Genomic DNA, 17,720 nt, shown 5'->3' with positions numbered 1-17,720 from the left:
TTTTTGAAACAAAGTACAGTAGAACTAATACTTTTTCATCAATATATTTTTGTACCACACAAATGAACAAATTAACAACTGTTTGACAAATTTCCTTTTGTATGTTGAAATATATATGATCTGATCTCATCAGTCTTTTCACAGTAACTTGTTGCCTTTCATACTGTCAAAACACATGTAGCACAAGTATTTTTAGCCCTTCTTAGAAGAGCATTGCCTGGATTATGTTTTTATGTTATCATATTGTTGATCTTGTCACTTCGAAGATGATGTTACTGGATACAGGTTTCCCACCGAGTCAGACTGAATTTTCCACAGAATATAGAAAATGTCCTTTCAAAGGCAATGTTAGTACGACTTCTGACTGACTGCCAGAACTGCACAAGATTAGTGCTATCTGGTGAAATTTGTTTAGTTCTTTTTAAAAGCAACTTTATAGAAATGGCAGAATGCATTTTCATGTCCCTATGAACCTGATTGCAACCATTTAAATTCCTTTTTCTATCCATTATTGAATTTCATGTGATATTTTGGTTGTTTAGATTTATTATTTTAGCACTGGGAGATAACACATGCTTCAAAGATATTTCAACAAACTTTCAATACTGAAGCCAAACCATACTGTTTTATGCCACTTGAGCTCTTTAGAAATGATTAATCCATCCATAATCCATTAACATCTTGAATCCTTTCCAGATTACATCTGATCACACATAGTGTAATCCAATGATTACTTGTACTTTCTTTCTGTTGAATTTGCAATTGTGATGCATAAACCAGTTCACAGTCACATGATCATAAAAAGTCTTTACCATCTATATATTTATTGGATGCAAGGTGTGAAAAAAAGGAAATATTTATGTTCTGGAAATTCTTTGATAATCTTAAATACAAGGGAGATTTTAATGGGTGGTGGAAGGAGACACATGTGCACACACACACACACACACCATGGGAGGAAAACTCACTCATCCAGGAAGTTCACATGTTTGGTAAAAATAAGAATCATAATAAAAGTTTTTATTTTAAAAGGGTATCTTAGAATACAAATATATCTAGTCTCCCATGAGAACCTCAGCTGACCTGGTTATCAAAGTATCAGAAAGTTCTAACTTGTTTACTAATAGAACATCACATAATGACAAGCAACATATACATTAGGTTTCATGCATTAAATTGGTAAAAAGTGATAATAGATCATGATATGCAAAGGTGACGCAAATGACAATAACACAACAAATCATGCAGAAAGCATGGTTCACACATGTAAAATAATTTTCTCTTAAAACCCAAAAATAGATTTTGCTGCTTGAATGTGCATCCAAATTACTTTAGAATAATTCAGCATGCACCTGAATTGTTGAGTATGTTCTTAATTTGCAGTAAGAATGGACATATTGGTGCAAGTCTTGTTACATTAATGTAAAATGTTGTTATAAATTTGATTGATTAAAGGCTGTCAGAAATATCCTTTGACATTAATTGTTTTTCATTAACAACTGCAGTATAGAATGGTTTTAATGTTACATTTGTGTTAAGAATCGTCTTGAATTTCCCCTATTTGTATTTTTAGGAAATCGGTTCAGAAGTTCAAAGAATACCAGAGCAGATGTAACAGTTTCTTTATGGATGTTGTGTCACAGCTGTGTTTTGCTGACAATACTGCTCCATCGGATGAAGTGGTGAATAGGTTGCTAGGTTACATCACCATGACAGCAGCACAAGGAAAACAAGTGAAGATGGAAACTCGTCATCTGACAAAGGAACTGACCATTTTCAATGACTGTGTGGATCCCAATCCAGTCTTTAGATCATTTCTGCTGCAGTTACTCCTCAGAACAAGGTCTGATTGAATTTGTAATCACTCATAGAAAATCAAACTATAATTAGATTACCTCCATGTGAAAAAAGTCATTACAGATTATTCTGTGAAACAAGACATTACAGTTTATTCAGATGTTTTTTTAGTTCAATACATTAAATACAGGAGGTGCAGTAATCACAAAAGCAAGGATGATTGTTTCTAATAAATTGTGGGAGAAGGCCACTGGGGCATGTCCACAACTATTAACCAGGGCTGAAGACACAGAAACTTCACACATGGAAGGAAAATGTATAAAACCTAGACCTTCATTTCTATCTAATGTGAATAATTTTCCCAAGATTAATCTTTGTGGCTTACTATTAGACCTAATACCAAATCTCTCCCACAACAAAAATGTAAATATTTTCAAACAATTATTGACATAGGCTCCAAATAGGCATTTGGGTGAAACAGTTCAATATGAATGGATCAATTTCTAAGGTACATTTTGACCCCCTTCTATTTTGAAGAAAATATAGGTAGAGCCAGTTCATAAGAAAACATGTCATTCACAATGATCTCACTTTTTTGTGACAGTTTACATTAAAATGATGTCATTTTTCTCCACATAATCTTTCATAAGCATCTGATATTTTTCATCAGTTCTTACAGGGCATCTAGGTAAGTCTTGGTTCGAGAAGTTTTCACAGATGTCCTCAGTTGTTTTTATTTTTATTTAAAATATACATGCAAGAATTATGAAGCTTTAGCTACATCAGAGAATTGGAGTTTTGTTATTTACTGGAATATGCAACAAAACATGCATCTTTGTGTACACTAACATCAGAATAGAAGCTGTGTGAATCTACAGGGTATTTTCTTTAAGCCAAATGTACTGACATTTTTCTGCATGAAACAGTTTTCTACAATATTTATGTACATGTATACAGTATTTCCTTAAAAAGAGTCAAAAATAAGATTCATAAGAACTGGCTGCATTGTAGCAATTTGTGATATTGTTACAAGCCAGGGTATTTGCTTGACCGAGCAGTGTCAAACCCTGGCGCGATTCCCGCTAGAAGTCACAAGTTTACCCCAGATTTCCAAAGACTTCTATACAACTTCAATTGTAAATTAGAAACCCTACATGTCCATTCTATACATAAATTTTACTCTAGTCAATGCAAGACCACAAATCTCACATCTTGCCAAATATACATCAACTGCACATCTGGATGGTTTCTCTTTATCGACTTTCCGTACCATCAGCAGTTCACGCCATAGAAAGTATAAAACTATCTCCTAACACAGGGAACTATTTTAACTACGCCACATTAGGCCAGTCAATTCATGGTTTCAAGGCACATTTCGCCAATACAACTGCATCACGTTTGCCACATGGCGACATAAACAGTATCCGCTGAGCCCCTTCTTATTTATTCCTTTGTATAATTTACTGGTTTCCTACTGTAAATACTGCCACTGCAGTCACACCACCAATGTTCACCACTAGATTTTAATAGGGACTATGTTATTTCAGGGACACTCATTCAGATTGGACCTGAATTCACTACTAGTGAACCATGGCATCATGGAAACTCACTAACAGTTCACTCCATGATGTTTGCTTCTAGTAATTGGCTAATTATTTCAGGCTAAGGAATATTTTCATTGCACCAAATTCCAATAATTGGACAAGTAATCACAAAAATCTAAGAATTCCTTAAAACGGGGAACTATAACCAAATGATGATACTCCAAATTTATTACATTACCCCCACCTTTAAAAAACATCACTCATCCTCAAGTGTCACAATCGTCACACGTGGTCTAATCAAGATTGACAACTTCCCCTAAAATCAACCCCCAACCCAATTAATGATTCCCAACTTGATTATATAAGACAAAACTCTGAATTAATGGACTTGTTCCTAATAGCCCATCACTCAACATCCATAACTAAACTTTTTTTCTGAATCACTAATTGCTTATAAGTAAACTAAATATCAACAATAAATACAAATTAACCAAACTGAATCCAACATGAAAATGTTCTGGTAAGTTATTTGGGTTCAAACTCATTTATAAAAATCCTCGGAATTCACTGCAGGAAAGACTTCTCTACATAGGTCTCTATCAACAAGACAACAAATGTAACACAGGACTATTCCTGTTTACCCAAAAAACTCTGGTGTGGAGTTTGCATTTCCACTAGGATACACGTCTCCCCATAGACCTTAGCGCACATGTGCACAATATATTTTTTGACTCAGTCTCGGTCAGCCGATCCTATTGTCTTACAACTGATTTACTACTAATGGACCAATGCTACAGCTACCAAGCATAGCCATAAGAGAACCTACTCCACAAAAGTTTGGAACATCATCACGTAATCATTTCAGCTATACAGTGGTGTGCAATACCATTACTTCATGCTGCTAATTAATTGAATGTGCTACAAATTGTCCTTCAGAACTTCCCAGATGGACACTATTCTATCCAAGCAGACAATTCAAACTATGCATGATGGAAACCATATCAGACCAATGTGATTGTCAAGATGGTAGCAAACAATTTTTAAAATACACTGTACAAAGCAATTTCCAACTGGCAAGTCACTAGCAGGTCAATGACAATGTCACACAGGAACTTTCCTATTACATGAAGGTTAGAGAATGCGTTCTTCAAGGAATAACATGTCTCTTAATAACCTCAAGAAGTCAAACATGACTTCATTGCTCAACTGGTGCGACACACATTGTCATGCACAGACCAATGCTAGACCTGACACTGCTGTCATTCACTGTCAACCACAAGTACTGACGCTACAGGGACAGACAAAACAGTCCACTAACCTCCAAACAATCATACATAAAACCACCACCTTCCCTTATCAATTTAGCTCTGCTTCACTCACAACACAAACTAAACAAATATATATAATTTACCAAACTCTGGTTCCAGGCAGCAAACAACTTCTAAAACTGTTCTGATATAACACTGCACACGATTAATTAAAAACAACTTATTCATAAGAACATAAAAAACTAGACATCTGTCATCACATAATCAACTCAGTAGAATCACACTATGTATACAGCCAATGGGCGCAAATCAATCTGATTTTTAACTGCATGACTTTTGTATCTCATCCCATTTGACACTTTGTCCTATACCCAGCCAAAATTAATCATCATGGGGAGACAATTCTTACCCACCCATAAAAATTTATTTTGCCGCTTTTGTCGGCTAGGCAAATATGCCTGATATCAAATTTTCATGTTTCCATACTGAACGCCTTGCTCTAAATGGCATTTTCATTCAATGAGTATCAATATATAGGAGCGAAAAATAACTTTTGTATGTTTTTCGAATTGGATCGGTGTTTGGCTTCTTCCTAATAGTCACATACCTAAAAGATTTAGGCAACGCACAAAGAGGGCATGCATTTTTTATTTAAGTGGGCGCTGTTGCCCAGTAGAATTTCAAGGGACTGATTATCATTGTCCATTTTGGAGAGCTTTTTATATAATGCTTCCAAGCTATACATTTTACAGTGTCAAGATTTGCCCTTTGCGAACAGTGGTACTTATATACCTATTTCAGCGCACTCTGCATCATTAAAACTCCAAAACCCAGTAGTCTTTCTAATAAACAGGCAATCCATACAATAATCCCTGGCAAATTCTCTATCAATCCCAACATCAAATAATGTTTCCATTGCACTGAACGCCAATAATAAGACAAGTAATCACAAAATCTAAGAATTCCTTAAAATGGGGTGCTGTAACCAAATGCACATAATCCAAATTTATTACAGTATATTAAATTTATTGATGACAGTGCTATTGATTTATTACCTTAAAACTTTCAACCCGGCAATGTAAAGAAAAAAAAACAATATGCTTCCACAGTTGTCAGCTTTTTTGCCCTTGCTGCTAAAGGCATGGCTCCAGTTTTTAAAACAGCCTATGTGGGTATGTGAGAAAGCTTGCCAGTAGCTTCTCGTGGGTCGGTGGTTCTTTCCAGGTTTTCCCGGGTTCTTCTTCCACCATTAATACTGGCCGCCATGTATAGCCTATCGTGTGCTGAAAAATGGCGTTAAACCCTAAAACAACAACAACAACAACCAGTTTTTAAAAGGATGTATATAGCAATGTACTGACAGATTTGAGTTTTGAAGTGAAGTCATTCTGTAAGCATTTTTAACAGGTGACTTTCTTTATTTCCCATTATGAAATGTATCAAGTTACTATCAAGTGACAGTCATTAAATAAAGATAAATAATTTCAACCCCTCTCTGTGTCAGTAATATATTCTGATTCTAAATTTGCCATGTTACAACTCGATTGTCTTAAACTAAATAACAGAAAAAGCAAAACTAACAAGTTTAGTAAAATTAAATAATTTATTTCCCTAGAATACAAAGTGAAGATTTAAAAAGGAACTTGCAGTATTGTGAATTAAATCCCATATAATCCTAAATGTTCTATCACAAGGCCAAAAGTATTGAATGTTCCAAATGAATTCCATTGATGTTCCGAATGAATTCCAATAGTCTTGAATAAGCTGATATGACAACAGTCTTCATGTATCACAGTGATAAAATCCAAAATGTCTTTGATTGAATTTACAATAATCCCCAATTAGTAAATAGTGATTTTGTCCAATATATTAATGAACACTTTGTAATTCCAATGAAAAATTGTTACATTATAAATTTTGAATTCCTCTCAAATTATATCTGAAAACAAGCAGTAAATAAATCCAGTGACTAAACTTAAAGGAGGAATGAATAATTGTTTACTTGGCCTTTTTTATATACAGACTGTCACCTGACTTTTGACACAACAAAATCACAGGGACTTGACTAATTTCCACTGGAAATTCCAATCAGATTTGTAAACAAGGTCAGGTCTGTTTACTTAAATTTTAGCAAACACCCTAACAAAGCTCTGGTAGACCATATAATTTCCAAGGCTAAAACCAATGTCCTGAATTTAAATCCAGGTATACAGTAGTCAGGTAGGCCCAGACTCCTACTTTCAAATATGGACAGAGGTTAATCACACAATACAAATTAAATATACATAACAGCTGAAGAATAGTTTAAAATGCGGAAACAGTTACTTGCTTATTTACAAGTGTTTCTTCTCTAATTTTGATACCTATCAAATTAGTCTGCTAACATATACTATCAAATTCAAATTGCATCCTCACTGTCTCAGATGAATTCTACTTTGGCTTTGCATACTGGCCATATTCCTAAACAGTGATGGGGGTACTGGGGACTCATAAAGTGTTTTCAGGTCCCAAAGTGGTCAATGCACATGACCTTAAAAAATAACATTGTCCAATTGAGTTCAATTTATCTTTTCAGACTAGGAAATCAAATTTGATAAAAAGTAAATAGTTGGTGGACTTAGAAGTGTCCAGTATCATCACCACACACATGGCCACATGGACCAACACTCACATAAACACAATTACACAGACATGATATAAACAAAATAAAAATGTATATACCAAGTTTCTGTCTTTAATCTCCATTGGACAGTGGAATATTTTTTAATTAGATGCAGTCTTAGTTGTCCGCATTAGTTTGAGGGGGTAGTGTTGGTGAAGGTAATACAAATGTCATTTATGTCAATCTTGATACTCATGTAAGACTGGAATTTTAACATTTTCTTGAAGATCTTATTGATTTCTCTCGGCATAGAAATTGATCTTTTTGCATCTACATTGCTCTGAGAGAGTGGTGAGCATACAGAGTGTTGTAACTATGTCCACTGTTATACACTCCGAAATTACTAATGGCAATATGGTGTTTGTTCTGTGTGCAGAAAATTAAATGTTGCCCCCTGCAGTTGCACTTCACATTGTCAAACTCGATCCAGCATTTGAGAAATTTCGTTTCAAGGTTCTTTATTCAATAAGCAGATTACTCATCTTTTCCTAAATCACACCTGGATTTTAACAATTTGCCTAAACAAATTAACCACATGTGTACACTTATCAAATGCTGAAATAATCTTGTTGAATTTTATGTATGGAGTAAAATCCAACTTAAATAAATGGTACTGCAGATCATAAACTTGCCAGTAATCTTTAATAATAATGGCTACTTAATTTGATATTCTCATTTAAGGCAATTATGTGTAATGAATTTTGTTCTTCAGCCTTATTAACACTCATCTTTATCATTGTACCTAACTGCAACAAATTGGGGTGTGCCAGCTTGTTGTACTTTACCTATGCAAATTAGCCTATTATGGCCTCTTCCACAACATTGTTCAAAGAACCTGACACAGCATCATCCCAGCTATTTAATGGTGGTCAGAAAATGTCTCCTTTTTTCCTTTTCTCTTCCCTAAGATTATTGAAACTCATGTTTTTTAAACATGACCAAAGGTGGTCCAAAATCAGGTTTTTGTATTACACATTGTGTTATGGCAGGTATATCTTTGCATGTCAGATATCTTTTCAAGATACAATTCATATAGTAATTCTTGATTTTAGAATAAAGCATCACATATAGTATAAAAATTGCATCATCATCATCAAAAGATGAGTTCTTCCTCCACCATTTATACCGGCCGCCATGTATACATGTATAGCCTTTCGTGTGATGAAAAATGGCGTTAAACCCCAAAACAACAACAACAACAAAATAAAGATGATGATGATAGTAATAAAACAACAATATACAGAAGACCAAAAAACATTACTTTTATTATTAGTTGTAGTACAGTGTGACACGCCATAACGCACCCCATGATAATGCGAATTCGGATATAACGTGTTTGTGGCATGGCTCCCAAAATTTTGTATATTCATTCGCACGTGAAAAAATGAAAGAATATTTTTTATTCAAAGTACGTGAAATAGTGTATAAAATATTTATTATCATTTTGGGGAAGAGATCACATATGAATTTGAATATAATATGATTGTGGCATGGTTCCTGAAATTTTAAATACATGTATGTGTATTTTTCTCGTAACAGGAAGAAAAAAATTTAAGTATGAGAAATAGTGTGTAAAACATTTATTATCATTTTGGGGTAGAGTTCACATATGAATTTTAATATAATACAATCATGGCGTAGCTTCTGAAATTTAACAATTTCACCAGGTTCTTGAAGTGTTATGCCAAAATAAACATTATCAGAAATGTTACTTATTACTGATCCATGAGTAAAGCCAGTAAGTCATCTTTGTGATTGTCTTCAATTAATTCTGTGTACAATTGTTGCTCAAACAATAGCCAACATATGTTCCTTCTTTAACTGCATACACAACCAAGCAGCAGACAATGCGTTGGTTGATTAAAGATTCTCACAATTTAATAAACATCAAAAAATGAAAGCCGCCGGCATGTTTGCTGGGCTTGGTGGTATTATTAGACGCAATCAGTTGACCAGTAAATAATGTCCACTTTATTAGCTGGAAATTGAAAGGGTATAAAACTGTACATGTATTCAGCTTAAAATTTTTTTAAAAGTGTCTCATGACCATTGCAGGCCTACTGCTCTTAATTCTTAAGTTTTACTTGTGTATGGTGTTTGCTTATGAACTCGTTATTAATTTCCTGTTTTTTATAAAAATATTTTACCATTCTGGAAAAGCAAGTTCACAAGCGCAAGTGATTCTCTGCACTTTGCACAATAATTAGTGTATTAGTTTTCACACGTTTCTTTCAATATTCCCAAAATCTGAAGTAAAAATTATATGCACGCAGAATGCATGTGTTGATTGTTAATTATTCTTGCTGTACTCATTCAGACGAATAGGCATACAAGTATTAATTATTGAAAATTTACAATGGATAAATGTACACAGAAATGCATATAAGAAAATTTTAGCAGTATGAAACTTGTACAGACACTGTTCATGGACACTGGAACATAATGAACCGTACATGTGCTTCATCTTTCTTAACCTAATTTTGCTGTTAATTTTTCCCATTGAATTCAGAAACAATGATGTGTGACAAAATTGTTGAATAGTTTAAATATGTATGCAATTTTTGCAATGGAATTACATATATTATGGATTAATTGCAAGCCTCGATGGTACAATATCATATGGCAAGTAAAAGGTGTTAATACTCTGTTCATGCTATATATTAGATGTTGAATTCAGACACAATTTTTTGGGACAAAATTATTGAATATTGTAATTCTTTGTGCAATTTTTCAACGGAATTACATACATTATGGATGAACTGCATGCCACGATGGCATGATAGTTAACGGTATCGATACCCTATTCATCATATACATTAGACATGAATAAATGTGTATGTGCCAATGAGTTGTTTTCTGAAAAAAGTAAATTGCTGTAAAACCACACATTAACCCGACCCCACTGTTAACACGATCCAATTTTTTGGGCCCCAATTATCATGTTATAATGGGGTTCCACTGTAGTATCACTAGCAGCAACAACAATAATCATCAATTTGAATTTCATTATATTTTTCATCAGAAAAGTTTGAATAAATATGGAATTTTGTCTTCGTAGGAATCAGTTGTGGTCTTCAAAAAGCGTTCTGCAATCAAAGTTTAGGTGAATAAAAACAAAAACAGAAGATGATTGTAAATATATGAAAATCCATACAGTACACCACTCCCTTGATAACTCGTGCCTGGATAATTTTTATAACACTGGGTCAGGCATGGATCCCCTTTTGTGTACTTGAAAATAAAATAATTTGTCCCTGTTTGTTGAACAAGAACAAAATCACAATCGAAATTGGTAAATGAAGCCTTGCCATATAACTTGTTTTACTGTCAAAAAGATGGTTGGTACCTGGAAACTTGAATTAAAATCCTGAAATTCTCAAATTTTAATGAAAAGTTATATATTTTGTTAAATCTTCTTTCCAAGCAACATTCTAAGTACACTGTAAATAACAATATTCAGCCAATGAAAATGTTACTAATGCCTTCTGTTGGCAACACATGAATCAGTAAATACCAATTAAATAAGTTTTGTCAAGTGAAATTCATATTTTAGTTCTACCTTGTACTTCAGTTTCAGTATAACCATTGTAAATGCAATATACCCTGCTATTCTCAAATGTGAAAAATGTCAATATACCATCACAGCTACATTGGTGAGCATTTCTGTGAGAACCTAATTAAGTGCCAATCATGTTTTCATTTCCAACTTGCAGAAGTAGTTGTAATGTTACACTCAAAAGCAAACCTACTTTTTATTATCATGTTAATTATGTCTTTTGTATCAAACTAAATAAAGGGGGTGGTATAATAGAAAAGTTTTAAAAAATGGTGCAAATTCTACCTGCATAAGAGCTAACGGTTATGGTCATGTGTGAGGTCAACTCATTTCAACTGTCCACTCAAAAACTTATAAATATTATTAGGTAAGTAATATAATTAAGCTACCTTAAATAAGTATACTCATTCACAAATGTGATGAAAGATAGCAACCATGCAAAATGAGTACTAGATGAATAAAAAGCTTTAACAGATATGGTTCATTATGGAGAAGCAAGTTTCACACTTTATAATGAACTTAAAATTTCTGAATTGGCACTCCAAGATTTTCTCAAGGCTGAAAAGTTTCACTAGGACTTGCAATGAAAATGCAGCATGAGTATTTTACTACTGAAATAATTTTTTAAAAATTGAGTTTCTGTGTTGATGGTTGTTTCACATAATAATTGTCTCTAGTATTTAAAAAAAGGAATCGTGTTTTGTTGTGAATCAAGGACAACCAAAAGCAGTGACTTAATATATCACATACACGTGACGATTGTAGAAACCTCTTCAAAAATGTTGTTAATAATGATATCTCGGAGGCAGTATATATTGAAAATAATGTTAATTTATTCAAACATTTGAGCAGCTTCATTAGAAAAAGCTCTTTATTAACAATTATTTCGAACACAATTATGAAACTAGTATATTATATGCACGAGCTATATTAATACATGACTCGCCAACCAGTGACATTTCCCTCTATCATTTACGGAAACTTTGTTCAACTATTCTTAGATTGGAGTGGGGAGTGATAGTGCATTTTATTTCTACTGACTGCCATCATCCCTGCCACAACACTTCCAGTGCTCAATGGACTTGGGATTGTATGGGCAGCTGCATATATCTTTCCCCAATAAAAGAGCATTAACTTCATTCCATTCCACATGAAACTGTGACAAAATAATCTTTAAGAAACTAAGATGGCTTAAGCGTTCTCATTCAAAGTAATGATGTGTAATAACTTTTCTTTAAGCGGCATCTCTTTTATTTACTAATATGCCTCAGATGCGGGATGTCATGGGTTTAAACCCCGACCAAAAGAATTATAAAATGGTACTAGCAGCTGCCTTGCTTGGCGATCAGCATGAAGAGGTTAGTGCCAGGACTTGTCAAACTGGTATCAGGATAATGTGACTGGGTGGGACAAGATGCTTAATGTCAGTGGCATGATGCCCAAGTGTTAGACATCACTAAAAACTGCCACACTGCAGACGTTGTAGTGATATTACTAACAAAATTTTAAAGCTACATTAAAATTCCAATTCACACACACACATATTTATTAGAAACTTCAGATGAGTTGGGTTGTACCACTTTGTGAATTTTGCCTATGCAAATTAGTTTAATGGGCTCCTATTATAGTAGCTCTCAAGGAACATAAGAGGACTGGACATATCACCTAGTTATTGTTGGTTAGTTAAGTAATACATGAAATGATAGTTGTAATATACCTGACCACCTTACCTTTTAATTACCTCTATGACAATTAACTGTAAAAACATCCCAAAGGATAGTTTTACAAGAGCTTTAAACAGAGCTGTTCACCATTTAGATATTCTCCATATTTCAGGCATATACTGAGATGGTTGTTTTGAGGGTTACTTTTTAGGATTATTGGAAATTCTGTTTTTCAAAATGCTACCATGTCATGAGGTTTTGGAGTATAAAAAAGAGAGTTTCTAGCGTGACATATGTTATGGCAGGTATGACTGGTTTTTAAATTTTGATTCGGCATCTGGGGTTGGGACTAGGTTGTAAAGGTTGTTTTACATCAATTTAAAATAACTTTAAATAATAAAAATTAATGTGCCTGAAAAAAAAATTGTTGGTGGATACAGACCAAAGTGTCAGAAAATTTCTGATAGGCTTTTGAATGGGATCTATAAGTCATACCCCTGGGCATTCACAGCCCCTGGTCTACAATGTAGAAACCATTTAGATCCTCAATCTTTAACTAAATGGGCATGAAATGAAAAAGTTTTACTTGACAACTGATATTGGCCCTGGAGTCCATCACTGCACACAAATACACATTCACCCTCAATGTTCAACTCATCCCAAAGACCTAGTTCTTGGGTTATGAAATACAAACTGTTAAGAGTCACACCCTATAAACCTATAAAACTTGCTGGGTATGAAAAGACAAATTAATAAAGCAAAATGAAATTGACCCCAGAGTCCATACTTAATCCCCCATGGATTTGCTCTCTGGTTACTGCTTTGAAATTATTGAGATCCCCATCCAGTGTATTTACTCATTGACCATTTACACATACAATTAACATTGACCCCAGGGTAAATCTACACATCTATACACAGGATCTGAACCTCTTCCAACTCTATAACATGCGCACATAAACATACTTGTAGTTGAATTCAGATATGCAATGAACATTGGTCCTTGGGTCTGTTCTTATCTCTAGAGTGGACATTGTGTGTGGAGTGGGGGGGCGGGGACTGGGTATATGTGTCTTACAAACACTTTTTTAAATGTTGTCTTTCTGACATATAAAGAATACAGGTTGCTTGTAGTTTTCTATTTTTGTAGTCTCTGTTCTTAAAATTACAAATGTATAATATTTCTCTTCCAGTGAGAAGGAAGTACATACTAATCTTGAGAAGTACTTCAGTAATGCAAAGGTGGTGATTGGTCCAGATAATAAAGACAGGGAGACACACATAGTACAGTTAAGTCAACTGGTTGTACAGTGTTTAGAGGTAAGAAAGTGAAGGTGAAAAGAATACCGATTAGCTTTCATACATGTGACAGAACTAGGTTTTCAAACCAGTAGATTTACAAATTTTGATAAATAAATTGACTTCTAAATAGTAGATTATTTTGTTGGCATTTAATTTGTGTTTCAAAGGGATTGAAAACAATGCAAGTGCATTTTTGCCTTAATATGTATTCTCTTGATACTGTAATAAGTTTTTCACATAAATCAGATTCAGTTATGCTGATATTTTATATACAAAGTAGGCTGATTTAGATTAGCTGTCCTTGGATTCTTTTTACTTTTATTCACAGGAATTTCTGAAATAAATTGAAACAATGGAACAATGGCTCTGTAAGTGATGCACTAATCATGCATTGAGTAATCTATTAAAGCATAAGCCATAACAGTAGGTTTCAGTAATGTGCATGATCACAGGTAGTTCAGATAAACTGTTAACTGAATATATGACTACTTGGTACTGAGCAAGTATAACATTTGCAGCTAGATCAATGGGTTGGGGAAAGCAAATCAAATGCTGCAGTTACAAGCTAAAGGGTTTACACTGGCTGATCACTTAGGAAATGTTACATGAAAATTAGACCTGACTTACAAAAGAGCCAAATATAAATACAATTAGAATTTTTATTGATAACTTGGGAAATGTTACATGGGAATTAGACCTGATGTATGAAAGAGCCAAATATAAATCAAATTAGAATTTTTATTGTATCAAACAGTGTACAGCAAAACACAAAAATATAATACAAATACAAGCTGTTTGGACTTGCATAAAAATGGAAGCAAGACAATTATAGCAAACACTTGAGGGTAATCAACATTGATGGACACTCTAGTCAGCAGCAAGTAATATTAAATTTAATATTTAAAATTATTAAAATCCAAATAAATGTTTATATTAGTATCATGTAATGAATACCATAATAAAACATACATGCAGTGCATACCTTGGTCTGTATTCAAATTTAAGTTGCGTCCCAGATCCTACAGTGCACAGAAAAATTACTTTCAAAATTAATTGATTGTTTCCCAAAATATATGATTTCCCAGCAGATGTGGTAATATGCCACAATAACATCATCCCTTTTACAAATGGCAGGACTCATTTTACATGGACTGTACAGAAGATAATGAGATTAACTTAGGAGCTACCTATTTGACTGATGCTGAGCAGTTAATAAATAATGGTCCAGACATGGTAGAGAGATTGTATGCCATTGCCAAAGCCAGAGTTGGCCTGGCCATAACAGCAAAGCACATTTATGAAACTGTACTGAAGCAGGGGTGGCAGTTGGTCACTCCCCAAGAACAAGAGCTGATAGGCAGAGCTGCAACCTTGTGTGAAGGAGACTGCAAGTGGCCAAAGTGAGTACAATAATATCATTGCTAATTAATACAGTTGAATTAGCTAGATGATTCCATGATAAAAAGTCTGAAAATATTGGTGACTTTTACTTTTTTAACAGCACTAAGCTTAAAAGGATAATTTGTTTTTTACATCAAATTTTTTTCTTAAATTCATTAAAACAGGATAAGCATTCTTGTGTTCCAAGTATTATGCTGGATAAATTGATGTAGTACATTGGTTATGTGGTTAAATAGAACTGTTATGACTCTATTGTCTTAAACAAAGTAACAGAAAGAAGTGAAGCTAACAAATTTACTAAACTTCAGCAAACAGTTTATTTCCCTGGCATACAGATTGAAAATTTAAAAGAAATAGTATTGTGAATTAAATTCTAAATAATCTGAATGTTTTATCAAAAGTAAAAAAGTATAGAATGTTTCAAATGAATTCTAATAATCTGGAATGTGCTGTTGTGCTGGTAGTCTCAAATGTGTTGCTGTACCAATATTCTTTATGCATTACAATTACAATCCAGAATGTCTTTAAATGAATTGCACAGTAATCCCAAAGTATTGTTTTAGTCCAAAATTTCAATGTGCACTTTGTAATTCCAATGAATATTTTAAATAAATCATTTCTCTAAAATTATATCGAAACAGCTAAAAACTCTAATCATAGATTCTGAAAGACTGATATGAAAGAAGAATTAACAATCATTTACCTAAAATCTTTATATACTGTAATGGACAGGAAATCTAGCCTCTAATTTTTTTAAAAACAGTTACAAATCAATTTCATTCATCGTAAAGCTTTTGGTGGTAAAGCAGCTTGAGTGGTAGTACTAATACTAGTGCCTCTACTTCATAGGCGGGGTTTCGACATCACAGCTAGGTGGGTGGGTGTTGTCAACTTTGATAGATAAATATTAATTTATTCCTTAATACCTACTGTTATTCAATACCAAATGACAGTTGGTATAATTTTTGGGTATATTTCATATTCCCATATAAATTGATAATAAATCATTCATTTAACTCTTTCATTTCATGATGTTATTATGCCAGGAATGCATGTATAACTTTCCCAGATATTAGCCTCATTTCCAGTTTTGGCACATTTGGAATACTCCCGTTGTTATCTCACAGCATAGCAGTTAGGGGTCGCTTACGACATCACTGATTTGTAAAGCTAAAACATTTATTGGTACTGCAAATTTTGCCTACTGAGGAATAAATTCGTTTTATGCACACTTGGCTAACACTCTGGGTTATATAGGTTTTCAATTACAATTTTTGATTTAGGTGTAGTTTTGTTGCTATCAGTAGCAGAGTACGGTTACCCCCAGAGGGGTTCATTACAAAGAAAATTTGGAGTATCCGTCCTTGAATCAAGGGATGGGGTTTAGCACTTGTTATAGGTTAGAACCCCCATCCTTTAATTCAAGGATGGATACTCCAAATTTTCTTTGTAATGAACCCCTGTAGTTGCCCCTGCAAGCACACACTCACAGAATTTTTCCCTATGGTTGCTACCCAGCAAAAGGCAGAATTCTGCAGAATTCCACGGGAGGTATAAAAGGCTTGTCAGTGTCTCCTCTGGGACCTATTCGGGTTTCCGAGGGTCATGTTACGAGCTCCGTACGTTTAGAAAGAGCGTGGAAAAATCTTTTGACTATTATTTTACTATGAATACCATATAAGGAAGTGCACGAAGATAAGGTAACTCTTTTGTTTACTATTTTCCACGAATTATTTTCCATGGATCAGAATTCATAGTTATTTCACAATATCTACATAAATAAATGCAAAGAAAATAATGTTTCTTTTATAGAACATTTGGATAGCGCTAAAACCAAGTTATAAAATCTACATATGCATACAAAAACTTTATGGACCTTTATTCATTCATTGTTATGTTTAAATAGCAATCTCAGCTTACATATCTGCTTACAAGTCAAATAGTATTCAGACAGTATAATCATGATCCTGTGAGGTCCAGTCAAGGGTTTCTTGCAGACCTTGTTTGAATAATGATGTTTATTGCAATTCAATAGGAATAGGTTATCAAATAATAATAATGATAATAAGTGCATGTTTGAATAGAGAGCAAATGAGTGTTTCTCAAAGCTCTCTCCAATAGCTAGTTGTTAAATTGTAAAGCTGCTGAGTGTTTCTCAAGGCTTTCTTCATTTCTTCATATGATGTTAGGTATTTTTGTTACAGCCATTGATTGTTTCTCAAGGCTCTGTTTGAAATTAACCTATATGAATTTAATGAAGGGTTAGCCAATGTTCCAAAAAGTCTATAAATTAAACATTAATTTTAATATAACATCTGAACATTAAATTTTGACATTGATAAATGTTAATATCAACTTCTATCATAAAAACTGTTACTTAAATTACTTACGTTTGTCCAACTGCACACAACCACAGTGTGATGTAAAACTTAATGAGTTATTGTTTGAAGTGATGTACCTGACGTATGAGTCTTAAACATTTAATACCATAGAAGTCTGTGACTTAATAAATCACATGAAACTAAA

At 33.7% G+C, this 17,720-nt stretch overlaps 1 protein-coding gene across 1 annotated transcript in view; it reads left to right on the top strand.

The window, feature by feature from the left end:
- LOC149786021 (E3 ubiquitin-protein ligase rnf213-alpha-like) overlaps positions 1-17,720 on the top strand; it is a 559,813-nt gene that overhangs the window by 435,351 nt on the left and 106,742 nt on the right. Inside the window, exons 54-56 of the mRNA XM_089978097.1 lie at positions 1,574-1,843; positions 13,685-13,811; positions 14,928-15,193. Of these exons, the coding sequence (XP_089834223.1) occupies positions 1,574-1,843; positions 13,685-13,811; positions 14,928-15,193 (663 nt within the window). The remainder of the gene's footprint in view (positions 1-1,573; positions 1,844-13,684; positions 13,812-14,927; positions 15,194-17,720) is intronic.

The sequence above is a fragment of the Sinohyriopsis cumingii genome, chromosome 12, assembly GCF_028554795.1.
Source record: "Sinohyriopsis cumingii isolate HCF-2022 chromosome 12, ASM2855479v2, whole genome shotgun sequence".
NCBI classification, from domain to species: Eukaryota; Metazoa; Mollusca; class Bivalvia; order Unionida; family Unionidae; genus Sinohyriopsis; species Sinohyriopsis cumingii.
This window is presented reverse-complemented; position numbering and strand designations above follow the sequence as displayed.